The sequence below is a fragment of the Stegastes partitus genome, unplaced genomic scaffold (genome assembly GCF_000690725.1).
Source record: "Stegastes partitus isolate 25-593 unplaced genomic scaffold, Stegastes_partitus-1.0.2 Scaffold500, whole genome shotgun sequence".
NCBI classification, from domain to species: Eukaryota; Metazoa; Chordata; class Actinopteri; family Pomacentridae; genus Stegastes; species Stegastes partitus.
Genome location: NW_007578231.1, coordinates 296,112 through 311,015, shown reverse-complemented (window position 1 = coordinate 311,015; position 14,904 = coordinate 296,112). Strand labels below are relative to the sequence as shown.

The 14,904-nt window shown below is 44.4% G+C and overlaps 1 protein-coding gene across 1 annotated transcript in view; it reads right to left on the bottom strand.

Annotated features, from left to right (window-relative positions):
* The window catches only part of tenm1 (teneurin transmembrane protein 1), a 188,147-nt gene that overhangs the window by 100,508 nt on the left and 72,735 nt on the right, over positions 1-14,904 (bottom strand). The window contains exon 5 of the mRNA XM_008287438.1: positions 7,808-7,981. Coding sequence (XP_008285660.1) covers positions 7,808-7,981 — 174 coding nt within the window. The remainder of the gene's footprint in view (positions 1-7,807; positions 7,982-14,904) is intronic.

The following is a 14,904-nucleotide window of genomic DNA, read 5'->3' as shown; positions in this document are numbered from 1 at the left end:
CTTGCATCTCTCTCTCTCTCCTTCTGTCTCAGCAGTAGAGAATAATACTGCAGCTCTAGTTAAAAAAAAAAAAAAAAAAGAGGGAGGATTGAGGCGTTTTTTGGGAGTCCCGCAGACAGTTTGCACGGTGACTCGGCTCCTTCAGGCCTCTAGAGCTGCTCAGATTACTGCTGTCAATCAACGCGTTCCACCCCTGTACCTCTGCACTAAACCACAGACCGTCCTTTAAAAAAAAAAAATCTTTCAAAAACAGCAAATCTAGGTTTATTCCTACCTGGCAGGCAAAAAGGAAACACATTCTTAAACAAGACAATATGCAAACAGGGGAGGTAAAAAAAAAAAATTCCTTCACACGTTCGCTATCTCGCGGCTTTAATAAGGAAAAGCTGCTTGAAATTCACACTCGCTATCGGTTACATGGAATAAAAATAAAAATAAATGGCATCGCATAAATCTCCTCTTGTGCTTTTCATCATTAGTTGGCAGCAGAAGCAAGTTGTAAGCAAAATAAATAAATAAATAAAAAAAGCTTTATTTCAAAAAAAATGTCGAGCTCGTTTAAAGGGGGGGCGATGAAAGTGTTCGCATGGCTTATTCATGTCTACCATCAAGCGCCACGCGGCCTTGATGGAAATGATAAATGGTCGGTGGGCAGGTCTGCGACGACCAACATACTGTACGTTCTAATAATGATGCTGCCTTAGCCAATTATGCCGGAGGTGCGGCGCGGTGCACGCACACAAACACAACCGGTGCCCTCATTGACACTGCTCAGCCACAATATGCAAAACACATGTACACACACTGCAGCGTTTTCAGCTAAATTAGGCCTTGAAAGGTTCCTAGGCCACAGGACATCTGGATCAGGATGCTCTTAACCTTGCCCGCTTCTAATGATCTCCATCCCGTCGTCCTTTATCCGCGTTACAAAGCGTGCGCGCTTCTAAAAGTCGACTTCGCCTGCCCATCCATCTGTCTGTCTGTCTGTCGTGCGCCTTTTGTGTGTCGAGTGTGTGCGCGCCAAGTCGGCTGAAGGAGACGAACTACATTAGGACTTGGGACACAAGGTCTAATTAATTTCTCTTGCCTACGGGTTATTCAGGTAAAACAATTACACCTGTAATCTATTTTCAAAGGAACTAAACTGTCTTCGCAATTAATGTTATTATCCCTCAGATTCTAATGAAGCAGAGGAAAGACGGAACGCGCGGCCGGGGTCTTGGTGACAGGGACGCGTCTGGGGGGACCAGAACCCGCGTGATAGTCGATACCGGGGCGTGGGCCGAATCCCACACATATTGGTGCAGGCAACATTAATAGTGTTCCGAATGCAAGAAAGATTGAGTTTGCCGCAGGATGAATAAAAATATCACAATGGGCAAGGTCTCTATAATTACTTGGATTCAATTAAGGGCCTTTTGAGCAGGTGGCTTAATAAGCTTTCAGCCTCCTCTCTCAACTGTGTAGCCGTAATGAGTGTCAGTCAGAGTCAGGAGAAGATAATGCTCTTGGCCTTAGGGCCTCCATTACTCTCTCGTCCTCACCTTCCACCATCAGGCCTGCGGCTATGTCTGTGACAGACATGTTTGCCTTCTCACAAACTCATTCACTCCACGACACTTACATTGTTACACGTGTAATGCGCACTGACTGAGCTGATCCGCGGATGAAGCACCTGCAGTAAAGCTCGTACGAATCTAGTCTGTGCAGAAGCCTGGACGCAGTTAAGCAGGATGTCATGTAATATGTGCTGACGACTGGTGAGCGCCTCAGCCGCAGATTCAATTTTTCCTTCTCGGACTGTTTCATTTGAAAAATAGTTGTTGTTTGAAAAGACTTTAAGTATTTCACAGGAAAAAAAAGCAAACAGAGGAAATACGTTTCTGTTCAACAAAATGTATGTTTTTCTCTGTTAGCATCATCCTGGGATTTCTATTGAGGAAAGATTTCATCAAAGTTTTGGAGCCGTCTGGTTGTAAGAAAAACAACGAAAAAGCATTTTTGAAATTTGAAGGTATGTTTTCAGAGATGTGAAGTACGAATAGCAACATAACTAGAGCTGCACAGTTATGCTAATCATAATTATTTTGATCAATACTGAAATGGCTTTTAATTATCACGATTATACAGGACAAAAGTCTTTCATATTTCAATAACTGTAGCATTTCTGTCACTTCTATGTCGTGCTACATTCCTGCTAACGCTGAGGCTCAAGATAAGATTCTTCTTTCGTGCATCTCCTTGAGTTAAAATATAAATAAAATCCTTGAACATCTGCATATTGCCGGATGGTACGATTTACCGATGTTCCCTAAACGCCTCGCGTGCAGCCGACTGTGCACAGAGAAGCCTCCGGTCTCCACCCAGTCACTGCAACTCAAACAGGTGTGTGACCAAAAGTTAGTTTGAAAACAGTGAAACGAGGTATTTTAATATCTGATTTATCCAATTTAATCAGAAGTAATTAATCTACATGGGCTGAGCTTCAATGAGCAAAGCATTTTAAACTCTCCTAAATTCAACCATGTGAAAAATATAAAAAATACAGACGCATTAGCTGAGAAATGTACTGTCAAAGAAGAAATATTTGCAGTTTTGGAGTAAATGTACTTGTTGTGAAGAAAAGAGGCTCCAGTGAGTGATTTCTTTGTCACATGCTGTCATGCAGATTATTATTACTGATAGATTTATGTCTAAAAAGGGTTTCAATGTTGGAACAGCTATTTTCACCTACTTTAAATCCAAAACTGTTCATGTGTATATATATTTGACTTAAAGTGAAAACTGGAAGTATTAATACAAGTAGTAGATACAAATATATTTCAGTGGAGTAGTTGTATAAACATACAAAACACCAGAATCTTCTTTAACCCTCGCCGGTCATAATGAACATGTTTTTAATCAAGACTGTTTACCATGAAGATAGCGCTGACTTTTATTTTTATTTATTACATTTCATTTATTTCATTATTTGCCTTTGATGCCGGAGCCCTAAGACATCAATCTCCCAGTCTCAAAGCCCTTTGCTCCTGATAAAATATGTCATCTACACTGTAAATACTGGCTGCAGCTCGCAATCATGTTTAATTTCTTTCAGCTCTATTTGGACGAGATGTTTGGAATTCAGGCTGAGTAACAGACAGACATGTTGCCGCTGTTAGGCTTTCTCAACTTGAGGCGCTCAAGCGGGGGGTTCACTAAATGATCTATACTCTCCCTGCATGCGTGTGTGTGCGTGTGTGTGTGTGTGTGTGTGTTCCATCCCGAGACTGTATCCCAGCGTGAGAAAATCAATGAGACCAGTGTAACAGGGACCAGTCCATCAGCATTTGCACACACACATGCACAAGCGCACACGCCCGTCTCTCTCTCTCTCTCTCTCCAACACACACGTCTGTTTTTCCCACATACTGTAACGCACACGCTTTCTCACTCTTGTGCGCACACACACTCTGCTCAGCCTCACCCCCCACTCTCTCTGCACGCAGTCTAGAATATTGATGTGCTCTTTAAGAGCCCTCCTCTCTGTCTGTGTCACATTCCATCCATCTACACACCATTTCCAACCACACCATCAGATAGAGTGAAAACAATTCAGCACTAACTCTCCTTTCATACAGTGGTTTATGCAATAATCACATAGGCTCAGATGGCATTCCACCAGCTCTGCATTTCATCATCTTCACATTATAATGAGGCAATATGCCACTCTACTGTATGTCAGTTTGTATCATTTCATATCATTAATATATCCGGCGTTCCACGTAGAGTGAAATATTATTCTCCAGCTCTGATGTACTTCATTAAGGCAGGGAATCCACTGACAGAAAATTTCTTCTCTGGGCACTTGTGCTTTCATCTGCGCCACAGGAATTTCTATGTGTGTGTGTGTGTGTGTGTGTGGCCATGTCTGTTGAGCGCGAATGTCAGATTTAGAAGTCGCGAAAAAGAGAAGTCGGCGTGCACGGTCGCTCTCGCGCTCGCTCCAGCCTGAGGTTGATTATCATGGGGTGAGTGGAAATTAATGTAGCACTAATTAGAGAAGCTTTTATGTGTGGAGGACTAAGAAGGGGCTGCTGGTGATCTCTAAAAACTGCAGGAAGGATGGCATGAGGAACATAAAACGCAGCACGCGCGGCTTGATATGACACCAGTCATACGCGGATGACACAACATGTCAATTAGCATCTAGCGCCGTGGTGCAAGCTGCCTCGTAAGGTGGAGTAGAATTCGGTGGCTCCCGATCCTGATTTCGGCGCGGAGCCAGCAAATCAAACGGAGAAGCCTATCTTTGAGGGGGCCTATCTTTATGGCATTGAAGTTGACATAAAAACAACAACAACACTAAAAATACCTGAACAAGAATACAAGAAGATTACTACCCTCCAATCATTCCGCCAAGCTTGTTTCATCTCTCCCTACTGTGTCATCAGTTTATATCAAAACAAGCAGAAACCGATAACTATCCGCCTTAGCTATCTTCAAGCCCCCACTTTTAGCATGTTGTGTTTATAGCAGAGCATCAAGAACAAATGAATTTATTCCAAAATAATAAAAACACTTTGTTTTTCTTGTTTTGGTGACAAAAAAATCAGGAAAATTACCTCTAAGGTGTTTTAATTTCTCTTAATTTTCCCTTCAACCGCCTCCATCAATCACTCCTCTCTCTCCCTGCCATGACGGCTTCTTCTTTTTTTTTTTTTCCCCCCTTCCCATTCCCCGCAGCCTCCTCTCACCATCCTTTACGGTGTTATCTGGAGGATTGTGTGGTCTCTTGGTGTGAGAGGTGATGGGTACAGCAGGATGAGCGTGATAATCTGCCACACTGGATTACAGCCTAATCTCTAATCTCTCTGGTCCTCCTCTGCCCGGGGACCACCTCCACCGTGCCAATTTTATTAATCTGAGCCCCCCCCTCCCCACCCTCCCTGCATCAACGGCTTAGCTTTGCCCATTTTGATTTCCCAGCTTTCATCAAGCATATAAAGCAATAGGAGTGGAAACAATAGATTGTTGTGACGCAACACTCAGAAGTGAATTCCGTGACCCCTGCATGCTCTATTGGAGGATTTAGCTACTGATGAGAGTGTTAATCCTCAGAATGTGAGGATTCATCAAGAATAGTTGCTTTAGGGATGTCCCAGGTTGCCTAAATTGCAGCGGGTTGCAGTTTGGCTGGCGCGTTCACCGTGCAAGTGCTCGAACGCTCGAGCCTCCGACAGCATCCGATGTAATATCCATCAGAGTTAGACCAAGCATGAAGGTTGCTGTGTCCTGTCTGACTTCATGACCTGAAACACTCACAATTAATGTCCCATATCATGGGGTTAAATTGGTGTTAGTAATTCCTCTGGCTAGTTGAGAGAAAGCAGAGTGGAGAGCAGCCATTCCAGTCACGTAGCGGCTAAGAGGGAACATGATTAACCAATTACCTTGCCTTTCTAATAAATGAGTAATCAGTTCAAGGCTGATCCCTGAACTGACGTCTCTCTATTGTATCGGATCATTCCTTGGGCTGACTGCGTTGTATACCAAAACCAGACTGCTAATGCAAGAGGAGCTGACTGACATCTCCCTCTCAATGCATTCCTGTCATACCACTTAAATGCAACATAAACGTTATAATTGAAGAATTTCCTCATTTTGCAAATATCTCTTGAAACATCCTTTCAGTAGAAGTTGCCTGAATGCACTTGTTCAGACGGTGAAAAGCACAAACGCACCCAAACAGCCTGAAAAGGTTGAGAAATTATCAGTGCGTGACCTGCTGGAACATGTTTATGTCCATGTACAGTCAAGACCATAAATATTTGGGCAATTACACATTTATTGTTCCACACGTTCTGTGCTTCCACGCACTCGATTTGAAAAGGAATTAATGGATACTACATTAAAGTGCCAAGTTGGTTCACATCAATATTGAAACAACTGTGTTTGAGATAAAACCCTTTTTAACACACTGTACACAATTTGTCCAAAAGTAATTAAGCACTTGGTCGCTAAATGTTTCTTAGGCAGATGTGCGCCGTTTCATGCACAAAAGAGCTCACACGCATGCCTCAGAGAGTTGATTGAAAGTTACCATTTGCACTGAGGTGAAATTTAATGTGTGGTGCTAAGAGGTGACCGCGCAAGTGAGAGGGAAATGTTTAAAGACATCAAGGCTAGTTGGGTTAATTCTAAAACAGCAGGTAGCACACGGGAAAACTCGAAAAAATGTCAAATGACTTGGAGACACGCGAGCCCTATGAATGGCTGGAAAACCACTTGAATTTTGAAGCAGAAATCCTTCATGACCGCACCGAAAGTCAAGTCGGCTCTTCAGGTTGAACTTGTTTCCTTTCAGCCGTGAAAAGAAGGCTTCATGACCGTAATTTTCTCTCTTTTATTATATGACTCTACATATTCTTCTCAAAATCTGCTCGGTGTAATATCCACGATGCAGTTGGAGTTTTGGGTGAGTTAGTCGAAGCTAATGTTGCGTCTATTCTTTCTGAAGCTGCACCCTCAAGAATTATTTTTCTTTTTCCATTTTTTAAAATTGTAGTCTTCAGCTGTAGCCAGTGTTTAACGCAGCTCAGTGACTTTACATAAGTCGGTTTATTGAACTACCCACGCGTCTCTCCCTCTCTCTGGAGCTGCAACAGGCTTTATGCAACTTTTATGCAGTTGTATTGAGATACTGTAGTTGTAATCTGCAAAAAGATTTTAATTGATAAGTAACTGCAAGCCTAGAAAACGGGTGATTTACCATGCGCACAGACGAGTGGCGAATGAGAATGTAAAACTAAGAACACTAATAAAAACACTGAATGATCGGCTGAGTCTTGGTGTGCAGTTAGGCCTACAAAGTACTGAGAGACCCGATTAAACGCCATTAATCGGCATCAGCCGAATGCCGGGGGGATTCCTAACAGGGCTGGTCTGCGCAGGCTACTGAGGCCTGACTAGCTGCCGCAGCTAATGTGTGGTTTTCTACGGTGCATATGAGCTAAAATAAATCCATTAACAGCACTTGAGCACAGCGCGCTGACAATGGGGAGTGACAAAGTACCGCATCAGACCCGCCATACGTTAACAGAGCGGCAGTAGGAGACGCTGCTGACAAATGCTCTTGTTAAGTGCACTCAGACATCTTTTTTTTTTTTTTCGTTCATTCATGCTTCTTTTTTTGGCAAAGTTCAGTGTTTTTTGAATTACCTGTCGATCTTTATTGAGCCGATGCATTTGTTTATTGGAAATGAGTGCGTTACGGAGCGCAGCTCTACTGAGGGGATGCAGATGTTCATTTAAGTTCAGCAATCCTGTGCCTCATTTGTTATTATCATCACTCGTTGTCAGATGCAAAAACACAAACAACAACACAATAGCAGCATATCAATCATCAGCAGGAATGCTTTCTCAGTATTAGCACTGGCGTCTCCTGTTGTAAAAGCCCACATCAGTTGACTGCTAGTAAACCTGATCTTTAATGCTAATGTAAGTCAGACTTGTTAAAACCTGCCGTGTGTCCTCAAAATAAGCCTGACTTAACGAGGCTTACTGAACCAGCCTCCGGACTGCACACTTGGCCTTTTTTTTTTTTTTTCCCCCTCTTAAAATATCGATACAAAATAAATCCAGCAGGCACAGTTAAAGTAAAACGAAGTGAAACACTCTAAGCCATTGCTGATGTGTTCATTCAATACATTTAATATTTACAGCGTTTCCAAACTACTGTATTACATTTGTTCTGTTGTTACTCACGGGCAAAATCCTGTCGATAGCTGAGCGCAGAACATCTGTTATTACGCTGTGTGCTGCTCACCTCTGTCACCGGCGTGTGTGTTTTCAGGGTTGAGCGTGTCCAGCAGGTGGATGGAGCTGGTGGGTCTGGTTTTGCTGCGGTCGTCCTGCTGATGGTCCGCTGAGCTCAGGCCGTTCTCATACAGCTGGCTCTCGCCGTGCCGCAGATGCCAGGTCAGACCTAACAGGTGGACCGCTACGCACACACACACACACACACATGGCACACACACACACACAGTGACAGCCACAGGGAGGGGAAATAGCAGGTAGAAAAGATCATTATTCAAGGCATGCAGAGGGGTGTGTCTGAATCTTCTTTAATGCCCATCTTAGAGCACTCACTCTCTTTATGTGCTTATTAGTGCCTGGCGAGCAGCGGACAATTAGCAAATACACTGGCACACACACACACACACACACACACGCGCGCGCGGTATGTGCACATATACATGCGCACACGAACACAGAATGGGGCAGAGGTGGGCAATTAAGGCAGATCTTCAGAGTCTGCGCCCAAGGCTGGTATTAAAGCGCTAACACAGTCTTTTATGCATGACTAATGATGCTTTGAAAGCTGCTGCCGATTCACAATCCATATGGGCCTTTTAAACAACAAAGGGTATGGGAGGGTACTGGGTTCCCCCTCCCACTCATAAAATTGTTTACTAGGACAACAATCTAACACGCTGTTAAATAAAAACAACTAACACCTGCCCATTAAGGAAATTAATTAGCGCCTTGCGAGGTTGTCAATAAAAACGTTCAGTAAAACCTTCACCTTGCTCCGACCAATCGCGAGGTCCGTAGGTGTTTTTTTTTACTTTAGAAGATTCTAAAAAAGGTAATGTGCCTTTGCTGATAGGGAAAGAACAAAGCAAATGAAATAAATCATTGCAGTTATTTTTTTTTTTTCCCCCTCCTCGTCCTCTGACACATTTGGAACATCAAACAAAAGCAAAGACTCAAATCACAAAGTTACTATGTGCTGGTGGCAGTCGGAGGATGGCTGCTGCATGCAGATCAAGGTAAGGAACTTCTAACGACTTCAAACATCTTCACTGTCTGTCCTCTGTCTGCTGATTGCCGACACCCAGAAAAAGCACTTGACACGAGCTTGCTAACACTCGCACAAAATGGCTGCTTAGAAAAACAAATCCACAATTATACCGCACAACCGACGCAATCACACAGGTACGCCGCCGCCGCCGCTGCTGCTGCTTGCGTACCTGCTATTTTCATGTATGCACGCGTGCACACGCACCTACGCGCTCGCCCCCACACGCCATCCCCCAGCTGATGAGGAATACCTAATTAAAACTCCAGATAGTTCAAAGCCAGTTACTTTTCCCCGTTGCAGAAGCACGGGAGGAAGGAGCTATTTTTCTCGGGAAAAATACAGCAAATCCATGATGAGCTCTGAGAGTTGAAGCCAGCGTGGTCCCGTGCTCCGCTCTGGCATCTATGGGGATCAGCAAATCATACATTTCAGCTCCTGACTAGCCCTAGCCACTGTTGGTTTAGCTATCTACTCATGCACAATATGAGCTCTTCAAAGCAGAACACTGACGATTACCAGGGCCATGAGGGAGACGTCATGCATCATTTAGTTCAGACTAATTGAACTGTCAGCCTGTGACGAGACCAGACATGGACACGCACAGATTCTTCACATCAGTGGGAGTACGAGTCACTCATTTTTAAATAACTATTTATTTCACCACTGTAGTTTTTGCTTATTTTCATTTTCAAAGATGCAGTGTGGGGGATATTCTCATTAACACATCGGTGTGAAATTAGTTGTGATGACTCATTCTGATGCTGAGGGAGAAAAAAAAAAAAAAAAAGTATGACAAACAGTCACCCAAATGATCTGCCTTGTACTTTCAATTTCATGGGTTTAGTTTCCAGCAAAATCCCTTCTGGTTGTCTGGTACTGTATGTACTGCATCTTTTGACAGGTGGGAAGAAAAAAAACAGGCAGGTAGAAGGAAACTCGTGGAGGAAATAAATAAAAAAAAGAACATATTGATGATAGTCAGAAGCACCACACGGTAGATTCAGAGACAATCCGTCTGAGATTTCCTCGAAGCCCATTATCAACTCCTCTCTATTAGGATTAAACATGAAACATAGTATTGCAAAAGTAGGTTTGCATTCATCATCACTGTTTGCACTGCATTATATTTCGCAGTGGAGTGGAACAACCTATCATAGTTTCATAAATTAGTCTGTAAGAGTGCTCAGTGAGGGATGACAAGTTATTCCCAAACTGATACATTTAGCGTTTCCACCGTTCAATCTCTCCATTCTCTGCTCACTTCTTCTTCTTCTTCTTCTCATCTGAATTGCTTTTCTTGCTCTCCTTGTTCTCCGGTGCCACCACCACCCCCCTCCACCCCAGTTAGCCAAGTATTACCCACTCCAGTTATGACTCTGCAGCGACAGTCCTCACCGGCTCTCCTATCGTCTCCTCTCCCCCACTCCATCCCTCCTCCAAAGCCCCTCAGACCCTACTTCTGCTCCTGCTCATCAGCCTCTCCTCTCTCTCTCTCTCTCTCTCTCTCCCTCGCTCTCTTGTTTTATGGCTGTTGACCTTTTGCCAGAACACTTAGCATCCACAGTCAAAGAGCGCGCACGCAAACCGAAGCGAGGAGGCAACAAGGACCCGGGAACGTGATGAGGAGAGGAGGTCGGCGAGCGCTGAGAGTCGGCGCTCTTGTGCTTTTGAGGATCTGATATCCTAACAGCAATATTAAGACCGGTTTGAGGACGCGCTTGTTGTTTCTCGCTCGACTCGAGTTAATTCTGGGTATTTAAAAACTCGCAAGCAAGGACGGGACCGAGGCTTAAATTTTGGCTTTATGTTTTTGGGGGATACAGATAAAGTGGGAGTTATTTTAGATGTCTAGGACTCTGCTACCAAGAGACTCATCCATTTGCTGCAGCTGACTGGCTGCTGGACCGTTTCCATGGCCTGGATGGGCATGAAACTCGCCCGGTTGAATCAGTAAGAAAATAAAAAATAAAAAAAAAAAGCTGAGCAACTGCTGAGCATGAAGGTTTCTTCTTGACCTTGGAAATATTATTTTGACAAAACAATCTTGACTCAAGGACCACTTACCAGCATTTTCAGATGGAGCTGGCTCAGTTGTCATAGCGATATGTTGGTTGTCTAAGTTATATTGTTGTCATAAGCTCCAGGGAGAGCTCGTGAGTAAACCTTGGGTTTGGATTATGCTGTCAAATGAGCAGCTGCGTCGGTATGCTGTATGTCTAGCTTGACAAAAGGACAAACATACAAGCCTGTGTAGGGACAAAAAAATGGAAGCAGATGAGTTAATATAACTCCAAAGCAGGTATGGGTTCATAAGCTGTTGATGCTGATCCCTATTTCAACTGTTAATTTTACATTAATATGGAAAAAAAATGCATCTTCAAACTTCTAAACACTAGTTTGGAAATATATTGGAGGAATTTCCAGGATATGTATCCTGTAAATATGAAGCGACAGCCAGCAGCTGGTTAGCTTAGCTTAGCATTGGAGCTCCAATGATCGATTAATAGATCAGCTGCCAGCTGCTTAACTAATCTGCATCTATTTTGATCTTCAGTTAACCATCTGAGGATTTATTTATTTATTTATTTTTAAAGAAAAACTGCAAAGTCTCTGATGGCGCCTTAAAAAATCTGAATATTTTCTGCTTTCTTTCCTCCTCTATGACGGCAAACTGAATGCCTTTGGGGTTGAGGATGCCATCTTGGGGTTTGGGCGTCACTGATTTGCATTTTTCACCATTTTCTGATATTTTAAGGACCGAATAATTAATCAGTTCAGTTTGGACCGACAGTGAAAATACTTGCAGGCCTGCTCAGCATAAGGACTGCTGGACTAGCTGCGCCTAACAGTAACCGAGTCTCTCTCTGAAGACAGACGACAGACGTTTCAATCTTCTCGTCTTAACTCTCGACAAAGAAACCACACGTGTATTCGCTCATTGACGAAACAAGGACAAGACTAGCGGCGGTCCCCCCTGGTGAAACTGAGCTGGTTTGTGTCCTAACCACATAACTACCAGGATGCTCGGTGCTTCTGAGGAACATTCAAAAGACGAGTTTTGTAATGGGAATGTAACAGCAGCAAAAAAAGGAACAGTTCCTCCCTTTTCTTAACTCTGTCACTTAGGAGACGTGATACATTTTTCATCCGTCTGGTGGACACATAAAACACACACTCGCTCATAGAGAAACGCACTCGGACGCAGCGTGCAGTCGGTTACGCGAGCAGCATGTGCTCAGCGTGAACCTTCGCTCTCGCTCTCTTTTCCTCCCGCTCCGTCTATCCATCTCTCTCTCTTTCTCAGTGTCCACCTTTTTTCTCATGTGCTCCAGCAAAAAAAAAAAAAAAAAAAAACGCGTACAACCGTCACATGTTAGAGAGAGTTCTCGGAGTGAGTCCAGTCATTATAACCAGAGAAGGAGCAGCAGCACAGTGCGACAATGAGCAGCAGTGCAGCGAGCTAACAGGCCGAGGCCCTCGCACACATGAATCATTGATCAGTGTGACAGTGAGATGACTGCCAGAGGTAATAGGACGGCGCCGCTGTGAGGAGGAGGGAGGAGGAGGAGGAGGAGGGTTCTGTAGTGTACCCTCGCTGTCGGCTAACCCGCCGAGATGTGTGTGTGGAGGATGAGGCGGGATGGAGAGGAGAAGCTCGCCGGGCGGAGGGAGAAGACGGAGACAGTTCACTATTAAAAGAAGGGTAGTACTTGATGTGTCGTTTTTTTTTTTACCACGGAAGGGGGGGTAAAAAAAAGAAATAAAGTCACCAAGGCAGATAACTCCATTAGGGGGGCTTTGTGCATTAACAGCAGGGATGCAAAGACGTATAGACGGCGCGTCTTTATCGTGGCTGTAATACATTACGGACCGCCGAATTCTTCTTGGCCATGCCTTCCCGATAGTTTTAAAAGCGTATTATTTGAGCGGCGATAATGCTAGCTTGCAGTTGCTGCAGCCGTCGTCGGTATTGTTGTTGTCAGGCGCATGTGTGTGTGTGTGTGTGTCTCCAGATTAGATAGAAATGATTGTGTGCTCCAGTGATGATTAGATTTCACACTTGTGGTGGGAGAAAGAGAAGGAGATAAAGAAAGAAAATTGTGGTGTGTGTGTGTGTGTGTGCATTGCTGTTTAATGCCTGTGTTACACTACATGTAGTTATCTAGTATTTCTAACAGTCCCGGGCTGCAGCTGCAGGCCACAATGGCCGAGATTGACTGTGAATATACTGTCCTATCGATAAGCATTACAGCCAAGGTAGCGCTGCAGTCAGTTAAAAATGATTTATCAATGCACTCACACAAGCGGAAACACACCCAGCTCTGATTGCCAAGTTCTTTTCGCTCATAGACATAGCTAACCGCCAACTATATTCCGTCTGACAACCAAAGACTACAGCTGGCTTTGCCCGGCAGCAAACACTTTCAAGAGCATCAGTCATTCGATTTAGTGTGTAGTTTAGCATGTACAGTAAAGGCAATTGCTCATCCAAGTTCTGCATGGCTGTGTCAGCCTCTAGCTAAGCCAAAACTTCTGACGGATGGCAGAAAGAAAGGCAGGCAAAAAAAAAAAAATGGAAAAAAAAAAAAAGAAAAGCAGGGCAGAGGGAGATAAAAGACACAGAAGAGAGAGAGAGAGGGGAGTAAGAAAGAGGAGAGACAAATGGGGAAAACAAGTGTGAAGGAGAGTGAAGGAGAGGGACTTCAGAGCCAATAAAACAAATCTGTGTCTAAGTCAACGTTGGAGTAGAGACTGAGAGCCCGGGGGTCCGCCTGCCCTCCCGCCTTTTTCGCCTGTCGACCCTCGCTTCACTCTGACAGACGAGAGGTGCTAAAGTGTTTTTCTTACTCCCCCTTCCCACCAACTCCTTGAAAGCTACTAATACCACTGTCATGACTGTTTAAGTGTGTATGTTTGCGTGCATGAGTGTCTGTCTGCTGACATTTCCTGGCCGCGTGTTCGCGAGGGGAAGCCGAGGCGAGGCGAGCGCCGCGCTCTCTCGGCTGGTACAAAACCTCGGGACTCATCGTCGGGTTTGACCTTGCTAATCTGGAGAGGGAAGTCTTGTTTGGATAAAGGGATGAAACGTCGGAAAAGAGGGATAAAAGGAAGAGCGGAGGTGGCGACACACTCCTCGCGTCTTGAATGATGAGATTTGCCGTGTATCCTGGTGTTTATTTACCAGTAAAACTCACTGTCACAGTTATCTAGTTAGTCACGGCATGGCGACAGTACACCAAGTCCAACGGATCACAGCTTTCTGCTTCACGCATTTCTCTGTTGTTCTTTCATTTCTAATCACGCCTCCTCTCTCTTTTCTGTCAGAGCTCCCCTCCTCTCTCCTCTCTCCTCTCTCCTCTCCTCTCTGTCTGTCTCCCACTTGCTGTCTTACTGATCTGGTCCCTTTTCTGAAAGCTGAGTCATGTTACAACAGACAGAATAGTGTTAAACGAGCAGGAGATCGGCGCCATGTTACATTCCCCTCCAGGCAGCCACCATCTACCAACACTGAGAGCTGAGACACTGCAGACAAACAGCGACTCGCAACTGCCGGTCGCATACAGCTCAATCCCTGCGTGTTTGTGCGTGGGTGGGTGACTGCGTTCGTGTGTGTGTGTGAGAGTGTAACAGAGATGATAAGAAAGTAAAGAAGTGCGTGGATGTGAGTTGCCGTGCACGCCCGCGCGCGCACGTAGCTGAGCATGTACTTGCCTGGTGAACTATCGGAGCTATTGAGGCTGTTATTTTTTTTTTATTTATTTATTTTTTTTCATTGCAGCCTCTCTGACCTTCTGGAGACATTTTACCAAAGGGCTCTCTCGCCATTCAGAGCTTTCTGACCAGAGTCTGTCTAGCCATTTAAAGCAATTTTACCAAAGGCTTCTGTAGCTGTTAGGGCAGTTTTAGCAAAGGCCAGCGGGTTTCTTAGAGCTGCATCAGACGACCAAAATAAAGGGCTGAAAACAAAGAGAAACTGGACCAATCAATACAAACCCCAATGAGGCATGAAGCAGCTGGCTGAAAGAAGCTGGGAGAAGCACTCGCCTGCTCGCTCGCTC